We start from the raw sequence: 23,728 nt of genomic DNA, 5'->3' as shown, positions 1-23,728 counted from the left end.
GAATATAACGAGGCCAGGATAAACATGAAAAACAATCTGGAAGACAGCTTGACTGCTATTTATTTTAAAGGCTTGTAAAAATGTTAAATCCCATCATTGATCTTCATTAAGTGAATAAATCACTTAAATGTAATGGAAATAAGATTAAAAAAGACTTCAAATAGGTTATTTTGATAAGAAATCTAAAGCAATATAATGTTTTTGTGCTGTTTTAAGGGGGGTCGACAATAATGTCTTTGCATTTGATTATTTATAGTTTAAAATTGTTTTTATCAAGATTTTCTCCTTTTTATGACAATGTTTTATCTTTCTATAAAGAAAAGAAATAATTCAGCATCAAAAGTTTCAAAATATATTGAATTAAATCTCACTGTTTAATTACAAGCTTTTCGACATATCTTTGATCTCACAAGATTTTTAAGAAACGTGACCACAGGAAACTTTTACGACCAATCAGATCTTAAGCTATGATGATTTTTCTTTCAATCCATACCAAAATTAGCCATGTGTTACATAAACTTTAACGGGAGGCCTTTTTCCACATTTGCGCTCGCCTTTAAGGTCAATCCATTCCCAAAGAAAGTCTTACAAAGCTTTTCAAAGAAAAAGTTGCTTTCTTATAGTATCTGAAGAACTAACAAAGATTTTTTGAAACTCTGGAAATACATATCTTGCAATTTTCATGTGTACATCAGAATCACCTTGTCACCCAGTCTGAATCTCGTCACATTAATCTCCTTGTCTATCTGTCAGTCTGAATTTTGTAACAGTTATCTAAAATCCCAATCAAAGGATTGATTTTAGTTTTGGTATGCAGCTTTATTTAGATGAGGAACATGTTGTAATAGTGTAATTGATTTTTGTTGCTGTCGGATATAAACTTCCTGTATAAGTGGGTATACCAAGCATGACAAGATGTAACTTCCTGTATAAGTGGGGGTATACCAAGCATGACAAGATGTAACTTCCTGTATAAGTGGGGGTATACCAAGCATGACAAGATGTAACTTCCTGTATAAGTGGGGGGTATACCAAGCATGACAAGATGTAACTTCCTGTATAAGTGGAGGTATACCAAGCATGACAAGATGTAACTTCCTGTATAAGTGGGGGATATACCAAGCATGACAAGGTGTAACTTCCTGTATAAGTGGGGGTATACCAAGCATGACAAGGTGTAACTTCCTGTATAAGTGGGGGGTATACCAAGCATGACAAGATGTAACTTCCTGTATAAGTGGGGGTATACCAAGCATGACAAGATGTAACTTCCTGTATAAGTGGGGGGTATACCAAGCATGACAAGATGTAACTTCCTGTATAAGTGGAGGTATACCAAGCATGACAAGATGTAACTTCCTGTATAAGTGGGGGATATACCAAGCATGACAAGGTGTAACTTCCTGTATAAGTGGGGGTATACCAAGCATGACAAGGTGTAACTTCCTGTATAAGTGGGGGGTATACCAAGCATGACAAGATGTAACTTCCTGTATAAGTGGGGGTATACCAAGCATGACAAGATGTAACTTCCTGTATAAGTGGGGGGTATACCAAGCATGACAAGATGTAACTTCCAACATTTTTTACTTCTTAAAGCTACATATGATCTAGACCTCATTAGTTGCATCTGTTTAAAACAGCAAGGCTGATTTACACACAAATTCTTGTTATTAGGTTGGACTTCGAAGTGCTATGATCCACTCAGCATTTAACAAGAAAGCAGGAGGTTCTTTAGAGCTAGTCCGGAGATGTGAGACGTTTTCATGTATTGGTCACTGTGTCTGTGCTCCTCAAGACCTGAAATGCGCCTACAGCTCTGGCCTGGTGTGTAACAGTGTGACAAGTGGTAGGTATTGTTTGTCCGTCTGTCTGTCTGTCCGTCTGGATTACACATGATTATGGCTTGTCCGGCTATCTCCTCGTACAGTTTTTGAACTACATCTAAAATATTTTACAGGATATTTCTACACATGATGAAGGTGTGCAGGGCCAACGGATTTTGATTTTCATGAAATATTATGGAAATTGGTGAAAGTTCTTAGTCATTTTCATCAGAAATAGAGTAATATGGCTTCTATGGCTATCTCCTCATCTAAAATATTTTTTGCAGGATGTTCCTACACATAATGATGGTGTGCAAGGTCATAGGGTCTTGATTTTCATGAAATATTACGAAACTTGGTGATAGTTGGACTTTGGAATATTATGGAACTGGGTGATAGTAAGACTAATTTTTGTCAGAAATATATCCCAAGCAACACAGTTAAGGCTTTGTTATGGGGGGTATAAACATTTTTTATGTGACAGTCCGTCAATCGGTCCTCTTTTTCTCATTGCAACTAGTCTGACACTACCAAACAGAATTTCATGGCACTATGTGGCCAGGATAAAATATGTAGATATGCATATATTTAGGAATTTCTGATCCCCATATTGATCCCCAAATTTTTCAAGTTACAGTACTGGAACAGATTGTCATTGCAAGTCTTGGAAGGATTGAATTGAACCAACAGACCATGAGTATCACAAGTCTTGGAAGGATTTCTGAATCTGCAAACCATGTCTTCATACCAAAATATTTTTGTTTCTAATTTGGCAAATCTAGCGAGCGGGGGCATCATTAGTGTCTTACAGACACATTTGATTTACTTAAAAAAAAATCACTACTAACAAATGAGGCGGGAGCTCCTGTGATAAATAGGGTTTCTAGTTGTTGAGGTAAAGATTTCAGATGAAGGGTAATAACAAAATAAACGAACGGATAAAATCTGTCAAAGTACTTCCAATTTGTCGATTAGAGAAGTGGATTCTGGACTTCATGGTTTTAGGTTTTCAGTATAGACATTTATGGGAATCTCGTTTCTGTTGGTAACCAAATTTCTGCGTTTTCCACGAAAACCATGAAAAACGACCGCAATGCATGAGTTGGTTTGCTTGAATATTTCTATATTTCCCACCAAGTTAAAACAATTGCTTGAATGTTTTTTTCTTTTAAAACCGCATGAAATTCCTGAAATAGGACATTTAACTATAATCAATCACATTTATTTTAGACAATCCAAATGACCTTGTTAGTGTAGATGATGTTAATGGTTATAGTTTGATAGACCAAGAGATTACATCCTCAGATACAGTTCTTAGAGGATACTGGCAGTTTATAATGAGGCAAGGAATAGCTCCTAGATGGTAAGTTGTTTCACAGACATACCCTTAGGTTGTATCAGGCCTTCAAGTGGCCCTGTATTTCCTATAAAATCCCTACCTGCCCTGTGGTGTGAGGGTTTCCTCATCAGTCATTGAATACCCACTGGTAACCTTGACCTGACATCCCGGTGGGGTCGATGTCTCATGGACACCATATCCATTCATGTGACTTGTAGGGACTTATATTAAATCAAAACAGATTTGCAGTTTATTTAAGATTTAATATAAGACAGGTTTCACTGTATATGTATAAGTTTTTGTAAGAATCAGGCAAAAATGGGAAAAATCAGAAAAATGCATGTGAAATTCCCACCAATCAGACAATATGATTGCATTCAAGGGATGCTTTCTTTATTTGGAAAAGACAATTATCTGATCTCTGTATCACTAGATTTGCTCAGAAATTTTTCATTAAAATGTTTAAAAGAAAGGTTTTAGACGGAGTTATCTGCCCTTGAAATGTGCATTTTCAGGGCATTTCAATGAAACTGAACTCAATGCACCAATATGATATGGAAAATATGGTCTTTTTTCCTTGATTCTGATGGTGCAAATAGTCAAATTAAACTTAAAAAATTGTGGGTTTCTCCATACCGTGTTTCACCCACTGCCTGATTATTACAAAGACTGACACTTAAGAGTCATGCAGACAGTGATCATTTCATGTGTTAACTTTCTTAATAGGGGAAACACATCAGTACTTCCCAATAGTGATTTGGGGATCAATAAAAATAACAAAGTAAGTTTAGACAGTGGGACTGGTTATACAGTGCTCTGTATAGATAAGATTTGGTGGGAAGTATTTTCAATAGAATTCACCAAAAATTCCGAACATTGAATACAAATCATAGGGATATTTTTGTCACAATTTTGACTTTCTTAAAGTTTCAAATTATTTAGAAAATTACAAAATTTAGAAAGTGGTTTGAGGAGAAACTACCTTTAAATGTAAGAATCTTGTACCCTGACATGAAAACAATATTTCAAGAATTGTTGTTTACTTTCTGTTTTATGGTGATTTTTTGTTGCTTTATTTGAAAATTTATAATTTCAGATGTTTTACCACTTTTTGCAAGCTGCAACTACCTTGATAAATTAATCACTGTCTTAGCTGAACTAATGTTGAAGCCCAAAATAAGTCTGGTTTAGTTAGACCTCAATATATTTAGAAAGAAAGATTTTATATTCTAGTTTTTTTACAATGATATTGTAGGTTTGAGTGGAGTGTTGGATATGCAGCAGATGACACACCTAATGGTATTTATGACTCCACAGGCGATAGAGTTTGGCATGATGCTGGTCAGCTTATGTCAGCTACATACTCCTCAGAATATGGTAAGTAAAAGTTGATGTCCATAGATGGACAGAGGTATTCATTCCTTGTAAGACTTTTTTTCTATTTGTATAGATTTCCACCTGGCAGTTGGACAGAGGTATTCATTCCTTGTAAGACTATTTTTCTATTTGTATAGATTTCCACCTGACAGTTGGACAGAGGTATTCATTCCTTGTAAGACTATTTTTCTATTTGTATAGATTTCCACCTGACAGATGGACAGAGGTATTCATTCTTTGTAAGGCTGTGGTATGATGGTACAACATTTGCTGATTTTAAAACCAATGGAATCATGATATCAACTGGAACTCTAGCGCTTGCTACGGCAGCAGGCAAGGCAGTAAGTCTTCTTTTGTAATACTTGGTAATTTACATGTAAGTTTTGTATATAACTATGAAACCTGCTTTAAGTAAGCTTTTAATAAATGTTAAAACTTGTCTTATCCATACATATTTTTAATCTTCATGTCATTGTCAAGATAATTTTAACATGTAGACTGGGCACTTTTCTTAACAGAACAAATCTGTCAGCCCCAAAAGGGATTTAATTGTGACAGGTTTCTCTATAGAAATATAGAATAGTAACTATAATTCAGAATTTCCTGTTCGGTAAGATATATTTTAGATAAATATCAAGTCTATTGACATTTGTCATTTTTGCACAGCAAAGTAAGAGTGGCTTAACCAATATGGAAATGGCTAAAACCTTAAGTGGGAGTGGTTTGATAACAAGCAGAGGAACATCCTAAAGTTTATACTGTCATACCAGTATAAAAAATCATGGTACAATCAACAGATGATTTTTTTTTATGCCCCCGCAATAATAAGATGGGGGGCATATTGTTTTACCTTTGTACTGCCGTCCGTAATGCCGTCAGTCCGTAATTCGTTCGTCCCATAAGTTTTCCATACTTTTTTTGAAAATCCTTGAAGATATTGAACTGATTTTTTCTATGTGAGTCTTTCATGATAAGTTACAGATGGGGTTAAAGTTTCGTTACGCTACGCTGAGTTTTACCAAAATTATGGGCCTTGGACTTAAAAAATTCCATGGATATAACAATTTTCCTTACTTTTTTTTGTAAACCATTGAAGATATTGAACTGGTTTTTTGTATGTGAGTCTGTCATGATTAGTTACAGAATGAGTCAAAGTTTCGTTCTGCTACGTTGAGTTTTACCAAAAATATGGGCCCTGGACTTTAAAAATTTCATGGAAATAACAGTTTTCAGCACTTTTTTTTGTGAACCCTTGAAGATATTGAACTGCTTTTAGGTATGTGAGTCTGTCATGATTATTTACAAATCGAGTATAAGTTTCATTCTTCTACACTGATTTTTACCAAAATAATGGGCCCTGCACTTTAAAAATTGTATTGAAATAATAGTTTTTCGCTTTATTTTTGTAAATGCTTGAAGATATTTGACTGGTTTTTGGTATGTGAGTCTGTCATGATTAGTTACAGATTGAGTTTAAGTTTCGTTCAGCTATGCTGAGTTTTACTCAAAAACATATGCCGGGGGCATCATTTGTGTCTTACAGACACAATAACACATCTGACAAAGCGCTTTTTACAATTATGAGTTATGATATAGCTGTATGAAGATTAAAGGCGGGGGCATCTCTTTATTTAGTTTTCTTTAATGCTAACATCACCTGAAAGATGTTTAATTAAAAACCATTTTATTTAAAATATTGAAGGTGACAGAGAAGGTGACTGGTACCAGTGTGAGAGATGCTGATTATGTAAGACAAGGACGACCTATGACCTTTGACTGGGATGGAAAGTTCATCAATGCTGATACCCTGATTAAGGAGTTTAGGATCTACATAAGTACTTTCCCTGGTGGTAAGGAGTTTACTAGTTATGTGTCTGTGTAGGAGGGTTGAACTTGTGTTTTTATTCAGGAGCCTTTCAAGTTTCACTGGTATTAGAACTAAGATGAAGAGAGATAATTTTGACTGGTTAAACATTTTTAAGTAATCAAATTTTTCCTCCTTCATGGATAATAGAATGTATTACACTGTGTCTTTGGTGCTTTAGATGCATTTAGTAATAAACAATTTTTTTTTTCCTACCGAGTCTGCCTTAGATTGACTGGTACTTAATATTTTGTTCATCACCACCCTCGGCCAACCTATTTGTCAATGAAGTTGTGAAGGTGATTAGTAACATAACCATTCATGCATCCATCCATATTGGAATACTCTAAAATCAACATCCTTAGATTGATTTGGACCAAATTTACAACTTAAAATATTAAACCTTATGAAAATCTAGACTGTATTCATGTTCATAAGTCAAGGTCACAGGTTAGATATTTATACATCATAGATCAAGGCAATAGGATTGGATTTTTATACAGTAAGGGGACTATGTGTTAATATATATAAAAACAATTTTCTGTTCTGAATTCTTTTTTTAAAATCAGAGTTTTTTTTCTTTTTTCCAGGATATGATGTATTGATACTGTCTGATATTTTGTCAGGAACCACAACTCAATATAATATGACTCGCCTGAGTTATGAGGCTGGAGTGACATATTATGTTAATGTTGTGGCATATAGTTACTCTGGTGTTCACATGACAGCGACCTCTGATGGATTTATTGTTGATCATGTGATTCCGAATGCAGGAATAGTGTATGATGGGATTGGTAAGAAAAATAAATTTTTTGAATAATTTTTGAAACCTTGCCAATTTTTGACATCTCAATGGAATGATTGTGTTTTTGAAATGTTTTGGAAACTGGCACTGGAGTGTTGATTATGTGATTCCAATTGCAGAAATAGTGTATGATGGGATAGTTTTAAAAAAAAAAGGTTTATATGGTACTGTACCTACATTGTGTAGCATTATTTGGCAACTTTATCCTTTATCCATTGTTCTTACTTCATAGTATTTCCTGAAGCTAGTTATTATCTTGATACTGAAAAATATCTGGAATTATCAATGACACAGAATTAATGAATTCAACATTGTTATATTAATATGCCATGTGAAAGTCATTACTTTTTATCTTGGCATTTCCATCAACTGAGCTTGTTTTACTCAGACATTTTATGATATATTTTTACTAAATCCTGTTTTTTTCGATATTGGTATGATTATCAGTTGTTTTTGGGTAGCTTACTGATAAAGTAGATACTGTGTGTTGCTGTCTGTCCTAAAGTTTGCATTTTGTATCTCAGGAGTTAAATCGTATTTAACAGATTTTTGTTTTATTGTTGCATTTTTCTACCACTGTCCCAAGTTGAGGGAAGGTTGAGCATTTAAAGACATGTTGACACTTTATGTGCCTCTCCTACGCCAGGAACCTGTAGTCCAGGGGTTGCTTTATGTGCCTCTCCCAAGGCAGGAACCTGTAGTCCAGCAGTTGCTTTATTTGCCTCTCCCAAGCCAGTAACCTGTTTTCCAGTGCACACATTTTATGTACCTCTCCCAAGCCAGAATCCTGTAGCCCAGTGGTTGTCCCAAGCCAGGAAACTGTAGTCCAGTGGTTGCTTTATGTGCCTCTCCCAAGCCAGGAACCTGTAGTCCAGTGGTTGCTTTATTTATCTCTCCCAAGCCAGGAACCTGTAGTCCAGTGGTTGTCGCCTCTCCCAAGCCCGGAACCTGTAGTCCAGTGGTTGCTTTATGTGCCTCTCCCAAGCCAGGAACCTGTAGTCCAGTGCACACACTTTATGTACCTCTCCCAAGCCAGGAACCTGTAGTCCAGTGCACACACTTTATGTACCTCTCCCAAGCCAGGAACCTGTAGTCCAGTGGTTGCTGCCTGTCCCAAGCCAGTAACCTGTAGTCCAGTGGTTGTCACCTCTCCCAAGCCAGTAACCTGTAGTCCGGTGGTTGTCGCCTCTCCCAAGCCCGGAACCTGTAGTCCAGTGGTTGCTTTATGTGCCTCTCCCAAGCCAGGAACCTGTAGTCCAGTGCACACACTTTATGTACCTCTCCCAAGCCAGGAACCTGTAGTCCAGTGCACACACTTTATGTACCTCTCCCAAGCCAGGAACCTGTAGTCCAGTGGTTGTCACCTCTCCCAAGCCAGTAACCTGTAGTCCAGTGGTTGTCACCTCTCCCAAGCCAGGAACCTGTAGTCCAGTGGTTGTCGCCTCTCCCAAGCCAGGAACCTGTAGTCCAGTGGTTGCTTTATGTTTCTCTCCCAAGCCAGTAACCTGTAGTCCAGTGGTTGTCGCCTCTCCCAAGCCAGGAACCTGAAGTCCAGTGGTTGTTGCCTCTCCCAAGCCAGTAACCTGTAGTCCAGTGGTTGTCACCTCTCCCAAGCCAGGAACCTGTAGTCCATTGGTTGCCATTGTTTTTATGTTCATTGTTATTCATCTTTTCTATAGATTTGATGGATTTCTATGAATAGTTTCACCTCATCTATTTTGGACCATTTACAGCTTGCTCTATGGTATGGGTTTTGTCCATCATTGAAGACTGTGTGGTGACATATAGAAGTTTAATTGTTCATTGATTGACTTTTGGTAGAAGACTGTCCCATTGACAATCATACTACATATGTTATATTTTATAGTTGTGTCAAGTTGTCTGGGACATCGCTTATAAAACAGAATAACATCAGTTTTGAACATATTAACGGAATATCACATCTCATTCTATCTCATGCTCACTGTGATATTTTCTGTCTTGACTCTAAAACTGCTACTATTCTGTGTACCCCAATAAATTGCCAGAGTATAATTTTTTTTACCCCTCTGTCTTTGTGTCATAGCATATTGTTGTTAGAAAAGTAACTCAATTTTTTATAGATTCTTTTGAATTTCAGTGAATAGTTTAATGAAAGCTTAGATTGGATTGATTATTAGATATTATTATATTCCCAGTCAATGATTGGGTGGTATCTGTCTTCCAGTCAATGATTGGGTGGTATATTGTAATCACTCTGTCACTCTGTTTTAGTTGCAAGTTTTTGACACTGAGTGGATGGATTGATTTCAAATTTAATGTATAGCTTTTTATAGATGAGGCATATATTGTAAGCAATTTTGGTTGCCCTCTAATATCAGCTTCCTGTAAGAGTCGGGGTATCCATAGCACAACAGCATGTGCAACTACAAGTTGATTTAGGTTTTTCATCTGGATTCCAAGTGTTGGTGTAAGGGGTATTAAAACAAAACCCAGATTTGTTCATTACGAAAATGTCCTTTTTGAAGTTTGGCCTTTAAGCTTACTGGGGTAATTTGAAGAATTTTCAAAATACATAGTCTACCTTTTGATGTCTGAAGTTAAACATGCTTGTTTCAATGCTTATGTACTTATATAAGGTACGTGTGAACAATGCATTTAAAACATTGTATTTATTTTCTAAACTGTTTTCAGGCCTGGAAGATCTAGAATACCAGAACTCAACAATGTTTGCTGGAGCTCACTGGCATGGGTTTAGTGATATTGAGTCCGGAATTAAGGAGTATTATTGGTGTGTGGGGTCTACAACGAACCCCACTGAATGTGGTCTGAAAGACTGGGAAAATGTTGGGCTTCATACTTCAGCTTCCAGATACCTAACTACTGGAGCTACTCAAGGTGAGAATATTAATGATTAAAGGATGGCTCTGGAAAGGTAAAAAATGTCTTAAAAAATATGTTTTCTTCAAACAATATCAGCCTTTTGCTCAAGTAATCAAAGGATTTTTGCTGTCTGAACATCCATCTGATAAACTGCTCATATTGTAGTATTAAGAATTTTAGTGAAACCAGTCTAAACTGAACCCTAAATATTCTGAAAACCTGTCTAAACTGAACCCTATATAATCTGAAAACCTGTCTATTCTGAACCCTAAATATTCTGAAAACCTGTCTAAACTGAACCCTATATAATCTGAAAACCTGTCTAAACTGAACCCTAACTATTCTGAAAACCAGTCTAAGCCTAACCCTAGATATTCAAAAACCTGTCTAAACCAGACATTTTTTTAAATGAGGTGTAATAACAAAATTACTGAACTCATAAAATCAGTGGACAGAAGGAATTTTTGTACAACAATATCAGGGTAAAAACTGAAAACCACTGCAATGGTACTGACTTGGTGCAGGCAATTTAAAATGAAAGGTGGATTACGGTCAATTATAACGTATTTAGAACCTTTTTAACTTGAACACCTGTCTAGTCTGAAATTAAAAATTTAAGTATTTATTCCGCATTTGAAGGGAACATTCATGGTTGCATTATCAGTTGGGTTCTGTGTACTTACGGCCAGAAAAAAAATTGTAGTTCAGATTCAGGAGCTTAAAAATAGCATCATTGCAGTTTCATTTCCATATACTTTGTCAATATGCAATTGAGAACCAAACCAGTCAAGGAAAATACTTGATAGCTTTGATGATACCTTCAAATCAAATCATAGCTTTTTCCAAGGTAGGGATGGCCAAAACAGTCAACAGCATGGTGCCCAGATGTTTACAAAAATGATGTCATCAGTATTACCCATAATTCTTGGGTACTAAAATAGCAAAACATTAACAAAACAAAATCAAATGAAAAGAATCAATTGACAGTGAATCAAAATAAAATCTAAATAAAATGAAACAAAACGAAATGGAATGAAATAAAAGAAACCTTGATATCTCTTAGTTTAAAGGTACCATAATATTAGTCTATGCCAGTGTCATATGATAAAATTTCGTATGACACCGGACATATTGACCCAAAGATATTTCAGACCATAGCAATTCAAAGCATGTAATGACAATGCTAACATACATCAGGAAAATGTAAACCATATTGGAAGGTTATTAGAATAAAAAAAGAGTGAGAGGTGGCATAAATTTAGGTTTCTTCTGGAGCATTTCAGGTTTCACCTGTCTCATATTATTTGGTGGTATGTCAACTGTGAATCTTTAACATACCTGTTCACGGTATTTGTTGATTGCATACAATTTTCCGTAACTTCCACATGGTAACAAACTTCCCCAAGTTATGGATTCTCCCTGTTGAGAATGGAAGAGGGTCACAAAGGTATTATACGTAGGATCAAGACATTGCAATTATCTTAAAATTGCAGTTTTTTTTTCTTTTCAACTAATCAGAAACATTTCACTATGTTACTGTTTTGGTACTGACATTGTGAACTGGTAATTAAACCATGTTTTATGGCTATGCCAAAGAGCATTCAGTTTGGGAGTCTTTGCATTAGCATCCCAACACAATTAAGTATAAGTTTTTGTAATAATCAGGCAACATGGGAAAAGTTAGAAGCATGAATGTCCAAAACCGACCAATCTGACAATATCATTTCACTATAGGATGCTTTTTCTATTTGAAAAGACCATTATTTGATCTCTGCATTAATGGATTTGCTCAGAAATTTTTTGAAAGAATGTTAGAAAAATAATATTTTTGACAGCATTATCTGTCTTTGAAATGTTCATTTTCAGTTCATTTCAGTTCAATTCAAACTCAATTTACCAACGTATGAAAAATCTTTTTTCCTTGATTCTGAAGATGCAAATAATCAAATTACACTTTTGAAAGGTGATTTTTTCATACCATGTTTCACCCACTGCCTGATTCTTACTGAGAATGACAATCAATACTCGTTTATTTATACTTTATGTATTGTAAGTTTTATAAAACTCACTGTTTGTTGTACAGGAACCAAGATGTACCACAAAGTGTATGCTGTAGATTCTGTAGGACTCCAATCTGAGACAGCTGTATCAGACGGGGTTGTAGTTGATGAGTCTGGCCCAGCTCGACAGTATATGGTCCATCTGACTACCAACCTTGCTCGCAATCCTTCTTTTGAGACAACACAAGGGAGCATTATTAACTGGCAGACATTGAGCACTACAACGGATATTTGTACGTACAGCCAAACTTTCCACCATCCTGCTCACTGGACTGCGGGATCTGATACATGCTTGACTGCTGTGACGTCAACAAGCAATTTGGCAAATGACGGAAATTTTTTCTTGTACCTTCGTGGGCAGTTGTATCAGACTCTTACTAATGTTGAAGTAGGAAAACTGTACCGTGTCAGATTTTATACCAGCCATTTACCCGTATGGGAAGCTTATGTTGCTAACAAGGAAGGCTATATTAAGTTTGGAGATGAGTACCATGTCTTTTTGATATACACAAAAAGTTACAGGATAGATGATCATGGTGTTGATTCTAGGGATCTGACTTCCTGGCATAGACACACATTCTATTTTACAGCAACTTCAAACAACGTCTTGTTGACCATTGGCAGTGTGAACATAAAAACTGGTTTATTTTTTGACAACATTCAGGTACACGAGGTTGAGCTAGCCACTGATTCTACATCCTCTGGTCATGTGATCGGTCACATTGAGTACCTTCATGAGTGGAGTTCTATACATGGTTCTTGGAGCTTTATTGATCCTGAATCTACCATCATTGATTATACATGGGCTATAGGTAAGGTCTAAGGTTACAAAGAAGCCTTAACTTCTGTCAGTTCTAACTACTGTTTGATTGATTTGCTATACTAACAATAGGCATGAGACCACAGAAGTAGTTTGCGTAGTTAGCTATATTGTTTGAATAACAAGTCATTTTAAGCATAAAATGAATATCTAGAAAATGTACCTGCAGAAGCGAAGAAAATCAAAATTAATACTCAAAGTGAAGCACACCTAAAATTGTCAAAATTAATGTCATGGAAGTAAATCAATAAAGGCAGCTTTTCTCACCTTTACCATGGAAGTAAATCAATAAGGGCAGCAGACTTTTGTCATCTTTTGCTTGATCTCATTGTAAACAAATAATGTTTTGCTTTAGGTTATACTGAAGGAGGAACTCAGATTCACACATTTAAAAGTGAAGGAAGACGAAAATTTGGTCTGAACAACAACGTCTTGCTGGTCCATAATACATTTATTTACATAACTGTAATAGCGACAAATGCTGCTGGGCTGAGGACAGTTGCTTACTCTAATCCTGTAATGGTAGACCTGACAGCACCTGTGTTCAGATTTGTTTATGATGGTAGAGGTAGGTTTACCTGACAGCACCAGTGTTCAGATTTGTTTATGATGGTAGAGGTAGGTTTACCTGACAGCACTGGTGTTCAGATTTGTTTACGATGGTAGAGGTAGGTTTACCTGACAGCACTGGTGTTCAGATTTGTTTACGATGGTAGAGGTAGGTTTACCTGACAGCACTGGTGTTCAGATTTGTTTACGATGGTAGAGGTAGGTTTACCTGACAGCACTGGTGTTCAGATTTGTTTACGATGGTAGAGGTAGGTTTACCTGACAGCATTTGTGTTCAGATTTGTTCAGGATGTTAATGTAAGTTTACTTAATAGCACATGTGGTCAAGTTTGTTTACAATGGTAGAGATAGGTTTACCTGACAGCACCTGCATTCAGTTTTGCTTTTGGTGGAATGGGTAGCTGAATTCTAGAAATCTGTTTTTCCAACAATGAGCATCAAACATCTTTTCAGATGCTTTTTTCTGAACAGCTTGTATATGATTAAATCTCAATGTACCATCAAGTTGGGGAGTAAATACAATTATCCCTGTCCATCCAATGGTAAGCTTATCTCCTCCCATACCATGCAATTGATTTTGATGAAACTTTGTAAGAAGTTGTAAGAAGCTTAGGAGTCATATGTAGGTGTGCATGAAGAAAGATAAATATCACCAAATGTCTGTAAAGGAGAGCAATGCCACTTACCAGATTTTCATCATTACCTCTTGTTAGGGCCATTCCTGCTATAAAAAATCATGTTTAATGGGATTAAATTTTAATAGAATATTATGGATAAGGGAGGTAGACCTTAGGTAAGAAAAATAACTCTTGAAATCAGTGAGATGTTTGTATCATATTCAATGTCACCAAAACTTATCAAGCTTTCATTTGATACATGTTACTTTGATGCTGACATGAGATTGATGTAAAATGCTGAATACCAAAATTTCATTGATTTGCAAGAGTGATTTCCCTTACCCTAGGTTTACCTTCTTAAGCATCCCAGGGGGCAACCAAATCTTATTTATTTTTTAATATTCATTTACTAAAAGATCAAATATTTCAAGTTGAATTTTCATCAATTTTTCCAATCTGTTAAACCTGTTACTGCTTGCATTTTTCACCATGTGACCATTGATCAGTTCATATAACTTTTTGAATGGTTTGTTTCCATTTTACATACATTTTCCTAATGATATAGATTTACACTATTTAATGTTTAAAATTTAAAGTAAATTTACATTATTGTTATTTTGTTTAAAATCACTCTGATCTTGCTATACGATAATTTTCAATCTCACGCCAGTCGAGTGAGAATGAAAATTATCACTAGTTTCTATGTCCTCACGTGACATACAAGCAACTGCATAGGAATATTGGACGACCCAAATAACTGTGTTTGTTTACAGCGTGTGAAATAATGGCTAGTTTGTGGCATAATTTCTAGTCTACAATGGAAAATGATTAACAGTAACTTACCCGATTAGAATGAATAAATCTCAAAATTATTCTACAAATTTTAAACGCGACTGTCACAGATAACCAATTTTTTTTTTTCAAATAATGTGTATTACAGCTGCACAAAATATGTGACATCACATAGCATGTCGCCAAAAAATACTCCCGAAAGGAAATTTTGCAGAGCTTATAAAACTTACATATTTAGGTCAGGAAAACTGAAAATAAAACTTGCATATTTAGGTCAGGAAAACTGAAAATCAAAATCTTACAATTTTTTTCAACTCGCAAGAATTCTGAAATTTATATGAATTGAACAGCTGCTATTTTATATAATGAAACCCTAATTAATAGGTTAATTAATTGTCAATCCATCAGGGATTAGTTGACAGTTACATGGTCATCAACCTATCAAATGGTTCTTGCAGATCAGTTCAGGGACTGAATAAACTCACAACCCATATTGAACACTGAGCTGAAATCTGTGGGTTTGATATGGGAATATCATGCTTTAATTATGGCCAGTATGGAAAATTCCATGTCAGTAATCTGAATAATTTTATTTTTAGGTGCTGACCAAGATGCATGGGAAACAAATGAAGTCTCTGCCAACTGGGAAGTAGAAGACTTAGAATCTGGTATTGACTTCTGTCAATATGCTTTTGGTAAGTATTTGGTACATGTCTTTGCAAGAAACTGGCAAATCCTATAGTAATGGTTGTACATGAAAAATATCATGGAAAACTATTTATAATTAAAGATGATTTACAAAACAAGAAGTTGCTGAACTTTTTAAAACTAAACAAAAATTAACATATACATTGACTGGTCAAAGATGGTATAGCTTTTATATGGCAAAAAAAAAAAAAAAATTCAGAAGAGTTCATAAATATCAAAATCCAAGTAAATAAAAACCTGAAAACAAGAAAGTAAAGATAATGTCCATTCACAATGTATAGAAAATACAAGTAAATTTACAAAACTAAATATAGTGAAACCTGTCTAAATAGGACCCTGAACACTTGTTTAAACCAAACCCTGAAAAAAATTTGAAAACCTGTCTAAACCCAACCCCAATAAATCTGAAAACCTGTCGCAACCAATCCCCAATAAATCTGAAAACCTGTCAAAACCAATCCCCAATAAATCTGAAAACCTGTTGAAACCAATCCCCAATAAATCTGAAAACCTGTCCAAAACCCAACCCCAATAAATCTGAAAACCTGTCTTAACTAAACCCTGTAAACCCATCTCAACTGAACCCTGTAAACCCATCTGAAACCAAACACCTTTTTTTTTTTATAAAGTCTCTATCAGTTTATTTTGAACCTTGCTGAACCTAACACCTGCCTTGACCCAACTTAAGTCCAAAGGGGAAGTAAGTTAGACAAAACAGCACACAAAGTGCTTGCAATTAAATATTTCTGTCAATATTTTAAGATATACACATCTCTGTAAGAATCAGACAAATCTTACTGTTATGGTGAATCATGCCTAAAAAAGACAGATTTGGTGAATCATGGCAAAAAAAGACATATGGTGAATCATGGCCAAAAAAAGACAGATATGGTGAATCATGGCAAAAAAAGACAGATATGGTGAATCATGGCCAAAAAAAGACAGATATGGTGAATCATGGCAAAAAAAGACAGATATGGTGAATCATGGCAAAAAAAAAGAGATATGGTGAATCATGAAAAAAAAGACAGATATGGTGAATCATGGCAAAAAAAAGACAGATATGGTGAATCATGGCAAAAAAAGATAGATATGGTAAATAATGTCAAAAAAAAGACAGATATGGTAAATCATGAAAAAAAAAGACAGATATGGTGAATCATGGCAAAAAAAGACAGATATGGTGAATCATGGCAAAAAAGACAGATATGATAAATAATGTCAAAAAAAGACAGATATGGTGAATCATGGCAGAAAAAGACAGATATGGTGAATCATGGCAAAAAAGACAGATATGGTAAATAATGTCAAAAAAAGACAGATATGGTGAATCATGACAGAAAAAGACAGATATGGTAAATCATGGCAAAAAAAAAGACAGATATGGTGAATCATTGCAAAAAAAAAAGACAGATATGGTGAATCATTGCAAAAAAAAAGACTGATATGGTGAATCATGGTAAAAAAAAGACAGATATGGTGTATCATGGCAAAAAAAAGACATGGTGAATCATGGCAAAAAAAAAAAGACAGAACTGATGAATCATGGCAAAAAAGACATATATGGTGAATCGTGTAAAAAAAAGACAGATCTGGGGATCATGGAAAAAAAAGAGACATGGTGTATAAACAAATACTTCCAATGTGGACAGTATCCACTTCTTTGGTTGGCACCATAAGACTGCATTAGGGGTAGACTCCCAGATCAGTTAGAATCTCCAATATGAAATGTAAGATTTGATTAGAATTACTGTTTTTTTTTCTGTAAAAATGAAATAAATAATTAAATTTTTTTTATTAAATTTTTTTTGCATATTATCTCCCTCATCAGAAAGTGTTAATCACGGAGAATCTCCTTCATAGACTGTTCTGAAGGTTAACAGGTATGCACACCAGTGTTTAACTAATTCCAATATAGTAAATATTTCTAGAGATCAAAACAAGGCAGTAATTTGTTGAATTATTTATCAAAAAAATAGGAAAATTTTAGGCTGCAATATCTTAAATAAAAATGGCAGAATTTCTTTGTGCTGAAATGTTAAATTCACTTGAGAATCTTGTATGCTGTAGAAAGATTTAATCAATAAAAAAATTATTTGAAAGGAACTACAAAATTTTCTGACTTTGTTCCCCAATTTTTTTTACCCACAGAACTATTATATATTTATATAAAGAGTTTTTTTTCTAGTTATGTTCAATACATCACAGGAAAAAAAAATCAATAAAATTTAGTAGGCATGAATTTTAATCATATTACACATAGAAATAAAATTTTCTTTTGAACAGTTTCAACAGATTGTGATAAGGGAGCTTTAATACAATTTGATTGTAATTGATTTTGTTTTTTTTACTGAACCTTAATTGGCCTTAGTCAAGACCATGCATTGCTCTGTTCAAACACAAAACCATTTCTGGGAAACAATCGGCTTTGAAAACATAACATCATTATGAATGCAGTAATTGATAAATCTTCAAAATATTATGGCAATTTGAAATAGAGGGATACCATTTTTAATAAAACCCTAGGTTGTAATAAGTTTGGCCTAATGGTGATTTTAAATCAGAGTAGAAAGCTGTCTACATTATACCACTTGGTTCTTATTACCATTTTACATTCGTGCGATTTTTTTTGTATACATTGATTAATTTCCAGGTTAAGGAAGGTCAGATTTCTATTTCAGAGCTATGTAATTCACTCAAAAGCCTACTTAGGTCTGTTTTGAAAGTGGTATCACTCTTTTTCAAATTGCTATAAAGTGACTTCATTTGATGATCATCTGAATGTTTTATGTCTTTATATCTCAGGATATAAGCCTGGAGGTAGTGACCTTCATCCATGGACAACTACAACCTTGACCTCTGTTGCCATGGTTTTTGACTACAGTGACCTAGAAGGTCAAATTGTGTACACTTCTGTAAAGTGTCAAAATAAAATGGGACTTAGTAACACATCATCTTCTGATGGGGTAAGGATATCAAATCAAGTTCCTAGTGTGGCAAGTGCCGTTCTGTCGCCATTTTATCTGTCATCTAACGAGTATGTTGCCAAGGATGGCTACCAGAGCATGACCAATTCCGTCAGACTGAAATGGCAAGGATTTAGTGATTCTATGGGCATAGATAATTATTTAGTAAGTTTGTAATTGTCTTAAGGTTGTTGCTTCATCTTCATATCATAGAATAATTACTATAATTTTCAGTATTATAAAGTTCAAAAGCACTAAAACACCAAGGCTTCATTGCTCTTGGGTGATGAATTTGGCTTTCTAATTTAATATTTTTGGTTGTGAATACTTCTTGTATACAATTTACTGTTGTACTTAAATCTTCCAGGTTCGCTTGTTGTTGATAAGAGTTTGGTCATTGAATTGTATATATAGCATACTGTATTTTGCAATATTGATATTTTTGCCAGTAGTTGCTCACTGTGCCCAATCACTCCCAGTATACATGCAACTACATTATACTATATGTTTGTTGACACATATTTTTTTTATTGTTTTGCCATATTTTTTTTAACTTGTTTTGACTTCAGATATCATTGGATGGTACTAACAGGCGACAAGAGAAAGTCAGTTTTCCGGCAAAACAAGATGTGTTCTTTGCCCATTTCTACAACCTAAACCTTGCCCAATCATTCCAGGACGTACATGTTCAGGCAATTAATGTTTTGTATAAGAAGAGTGATAAAGTAACTAGGAATATGACAGTGTTACTGACTCCTCCCATTAGAGATGGTAAGATTTATTTAATTACAGATTGAATTTTTAAGATCATATAGTATGCAGTGAACTAATGAATATTCATGAATTGGATTATATGTGACAAATTAATGAATACTATAAACATACTAATTTTCACTATTTTCGCAAAAAATAATACCAGCGAAGTTGATTTTAATACTTTCTAACGCTCAACATTTTTTTTGAAATTGCTAAAATTGATACCCCGTGAATATGTTCACTGGACAGAATCTGCGAAAATTAGCAACCGCAAAAATTAACAAGCTTACAGTATTTAGGAATGGTATACAATGTGTTATTCTGCTAGAGACTTGAAATGATGACAACTTCAATATTAAAGGACATAGAACCAATCTTCTACACAGAGGGTATATTCACTATTTCAACACTTTACACCCCTGTTACACTCTGTGTTAAACCCAACCCCTTTATGCAGATAATTATAGTACACCAAAAATAATTTCACAGATTTGTAAACAGTAACAAGCGCTCAGGCCCTGTATTTTTTTTTTTTATATCCTGTTTAGCGGAGTCGGTAAGCTAGTGGAGTGATACTTAGTAAATCAGGAAGCAGTTATAGGTCTGTGGGGGAGATTGATATTAAGTCAGATTTTTATACTGTCTGGGTAGTCCCATGGTAGTGTGTTCACCTTGTGTAGGAGTTTGGTGGCTTGATGAACAGCCAAGTCATAAGAAAGACTTTAAAATTGTTTGTCACTGTTAATCACCCAAGTATGTAGGAAGTAGACTGACAGCTGGTTGGGATTGGATTTAAGTGTCCAAGACATTGCCTACCTGAGGACTTGCTGTTGCTTTTGTGAGCTAGCACATTTAAAAGGCCAGCTCAATTTGTCAGCATAGTAGAATGCAGAATGTTTGCATCCTGAAATATGTGTAGTATACACAATAGATGGTAACAACAAATCAATAAACAACCAACAGGATGCAAATTTGAAAAACAAAAAAAATTGATGTCTTAACAATAAATAAAAAAAAATAGTGTATTGACAAGTAGAGCAGATTAATTTTTGAGGATTATCAACACTATATGCAATGGTATGCAATTTTTTTAAATCCTAAAAATGTTCACTTAACAAAATCCTAAAAAAAAACCTGCTTACTCTTAATTTTTTATTAATGGATTTTATAAAGACATTTTTCCAGGTTCTTTATTTTGCACTTAATAGATGTTCACGGCAAAAGTAGTGAAATAAGGAGGCTGTGAAAATCAATATTTTTACAATACATATGAAGTATCTTCAAAAGTAATTTAGCTGTGTTGTGTTTGTTTTTGTTTTGTTTGTGACCTTTGATTTCTTTTTCCAGATACAAAGCAGGTGTCAGTTGAGTGGAATGATGACCAGTTCGACGTATCCTGGACAGCGGTCTTCATATCAGGGCACCCATTGGTGTATGAAGTGTCAGCTGGTACCTATCAGGGCGGAGCTAATATAGCTCATTGGTTGGAAACAACCAATGAAAATATTCAATTTGGAATGCCCGCCTCCATCACCGCCCCTGCTGGATTAGATATATATGTATTGGTCAGAGCTGTATCAGTCAGTGGCGTCTTTACGGACGCTCAAGCAACTATAAAATTCCCAACTTAGATGTTTGTTTATTTATGACATATACATGCACATTAGTCTTTCATCAGCAAAAATGTGATATCATTTTTATACATTTGTTTTTTTTTGTTTTTTTTTTGTTTGCTCAACTATTGTATACCACAATTTGTTTGTCAGTCCAATCTGTGCAAATTTAATTGCAATTGTTTCGACTTATTGATTTCAAATTTTGGTATGGCTTTATGTAGGTTGGGTATATGTTTTAAGTGATCTTGGTTGTTGCCCTGTTTTTGTTGGATTGTTGTACGAGTGGTATATACAGTCCTTGAATCAATCTGTGCAACTATTTGACAGATCCCTGATGCTGACAGATTGATAATTGATGACGCATGACTGATCTGATAGCAGTTTTGATATGTAAAATAAAGGATGTTTGATTCATGTAAATTTCAGAATTTCCATTGGAACGAATCCAATATAATACCATATAAGATTTATTTTAGATTTAAGATATTAAATCAAATTGTATTTTGTTAAAAATAAAAGAATTGTGAAATGGAAATAATAAATTGATGTTTATATCTACTGCATTTAGTGAATATGTATAAGATATGACCAACGAAACTATGGAATCTGTAAAATATATTTACTGCTCAGTGGGTCATGTGATCACTGGTTTAACAGATCGGTTTGATGGATTGATTACTGATCGGAAACTAATCAGTGATCGATAGAATGTAACCAAAATAGACATGTTGCTTCCTGAAATATAAGATACCAGTCTGTATTGATTCTCATAGTTTATGTGCCCACCAATACTCTGGAGGGGTCACATAGGAATAACTGTGTCCATCACTCTTGACTTTGTGGTCGGAACTCCTCAATGGATTTTGTTCAAATTTTGCAGAATTGCTAGTTACCATTTGTTGTTGATTATATTGCACAGCCATTTTGAGGGAGTTATAGGACTTTTGCACTTAATCTTTTTTGAGGAGACAGGGGACGTGTTTTAAAGATAATCTTCAAACTTGGTATAGTTACTGAATATCATGAAATACAAAAGCTTGAATTTCAGTCAAATCAGATTATTGACACAAAAGTTATGGCCATTTTAAATTGCATTTAATGTTGTATGATTTTAGGAGGTAGACCTAGTGTAAGGAACATAACTCTTGAAATTAGAGATATGTTTGTATCATATTCAATTTTACCAAAGCATTTCAAGCTTTCATTTGAAACAGAATGAAATCCATCCAAGTTACTTTGATGCTTATATGAGATTGATGTAAGAGTAATCAAGGGAACCAAGGTTATAGCGGTAATCAAAAGAATGTAATCCAGGGACAGAGACCAGACATACACAACAAAGAACATCAAGTAACTAAAATCATACATACAAAGTAAAATGCTTCAATGATTTGTAAGAGTTGTGTCCCTTACATGTACCCAAGGTCTACCTCCTTAATGTCCAATCAGATACCCTAAATAATACACATGAGAGTAAGGCTATATTGCAATAATCTTGTCCATCTATCTGTTACACTTTTCATTACAGATTTCTCAGATATTTAGATATTTGGTATATTGCTATTGAATGACTTGTACTGTGTCTCTCTTTCCATGGTTTGACTGAAATTGTTTAGTGGGGTATTTTTAGTAAGATGTAGCCTGCAGCACCTTTTTTTTATTTCTGACATCACAGTATGTCTTATTGTTATGTTGCTGCTGGAAATCACTAAAAATATTTACGAACTTGTAGTCACCAGTCATATCCTTCTGTTCAACTGTTCAACATTGTTCTGTGAAAGTATGATGGATGATTTATTTCATAATCTGTAAAAATTCAGTATGACCGTTACATTGTTGTTTGGTGTGAGCCTTGCAGATTTTGGAAACAGACAATGTACTATCCAAAGATTGAATACAACAGATAGACAGGGGCACATCTAGCTTGGTGTTCTCTGGAAAGGGGGGTGCTAAGACATTAGATGCCATTTGTTGTCAATTTTCATGAAATAACAAATTTTCCAATAAAAAGAGGAGGTGCCGACCCCCTGCACCACCACTCCAATCCACCCACTCCCCCCCCCCCCCCCCGATCCACCACTGATATAGTTCTCAATGAATATCAACTGAAGTACCCAATAGAAAGTTGGGAGTTAACTTTTACATATATCTATTTGATCTTTGCTTGGTTCCATTAATTGTGAGGTATGATGTCTGATACCACTATCTGGACAGATCACTTTGCCCAACACTGCAATGGTCATACTGAATTTTACATATTGTATGTACATTTTTTATGTGTTCACAATCAACCTTATCAACATAGAATGTATATATTTTGTTTTTTGTAAGATGTTCTGTGATACTGAGAATAAATTTATTTTACCATACTGTTTTTATATAGGCGAGGATTCATATGGGGCAGGGCCTAGCATATGCCCCCTGAAAAAAAAAATTTTTTGCATGAAATCTAGATTTTTTATTCGGACAAGTTACGTCCTAAAAATGTTTTTGGTCACTTTGCTTTGGCTTCAATTGACCTAATATCCTTGATCCGCCCCTGTAACTTGTATGATACCAGGTGATTAAAATACAAAGGTGCTAAAATGATATGTTTGAATAGCCAGTTTTGAAATTGGACATGCTGATTGAATACACAGCTTGAGAAATAATTCAAGGGTCAGTTATAGGACCAACAAAAATTAAAATTGTCAGCTGGAGAAATTTTATCGTTTTTTCTGTCCCTATAGTTTGTAAAAGTATGAGGCAGT

The 23,728-nt window shown here is 34.8% G+C and overlaps 1 protein-coding gene across 2 annotated transcripts in view; it reads left to right on the top strand.

The window, feature by feature from the left end:
• Positions 1 to 23,345, top strand: part of LOC148610807 (uncharacterized) — a 102,309-nt gene extending 78,964 nt beyond the window's left edge. The window contains exons 42-54 of one of the 2 annotated variants that reach the window (XM_088596184.1): positions 1,678 to 1,849; positions 3,057 to 3,189; positions 4,421 to 4,542; positions 4,744 to 4,883; positions 6,245 to 6,392; positions 6,997 to 7,200; positions 9,885 to 10,088; positions 12,157 to 12,945; positions 13,309 to 13,521; positions 15,532 to 15,627; positions 18,446 to 18,771; positions 19,176 to 19,377; positions 20,710 to 23,345. In XM_088596184.1, the coding sequence (XP_088452310.1) occupies positions 1,678 to 1,849; positions 3,057 to 3,189; positions 4,421 to 4,542; positions 4,744 to 4,883; positions 6,245 to 6,392; positions 6,997 to 7,200; positions 9,885 to 10,088; positions 12,157 to 12,945; positions 13,309 to 13,521; positions 15,532 to 15,627; positions 18,446 to 18,771; positions 19,176 to 19,377; positions 20,710 to 20,993 (3,033 nt within the window). In that variant the 3' untranslated portion in view covers positions 20,994 to 23,345. Of the gene's footprint in view, positions 1 to 1,677; positions 1,850 to 3,056; positions 3,190 to 4,420; positions 4,543 to 4,743; positions 4,884 to 6,244; positions 6,393 to 6,996; positions 7,201 to 9,884; positions 10,089 to 12,156; positions 12,946 to 13,308; positions 13,522 to 15,531; positions 15,628 to 16,402; positions 17,371 to 18,445; positions 18,772 to 19,175; positions 19,378 to 20,709 lie in introns of those variants that run through there. The other variant, XR_015924775.1, reaches the window with a different exon arrangement.
• The last annotated feature ends 383 nt before the right edge of the window (positions 23,346 to 23,728 follow it).

The sequence above is a fragment of the Perna viridis genome, chromosome 8 (assembly GCF_037379345.1).
Source record: "Perna viridis isolate PV_CMFRI_1.1 ecotype Kerala chromosome 8, ASM3737934v1, whole genome shotgun sequence".
Lineage (NCBI taxonomy): Eukaryota > Metazoa > Mollusca > Bivalvia > Mytilida > Mytilidae > Perna > Perna viridis.
The sequence above is the reverse complement of the archived record's forward strand: the minus strand, read 5'-3'. Positions and strand labels throughout refer to the sequence as shown.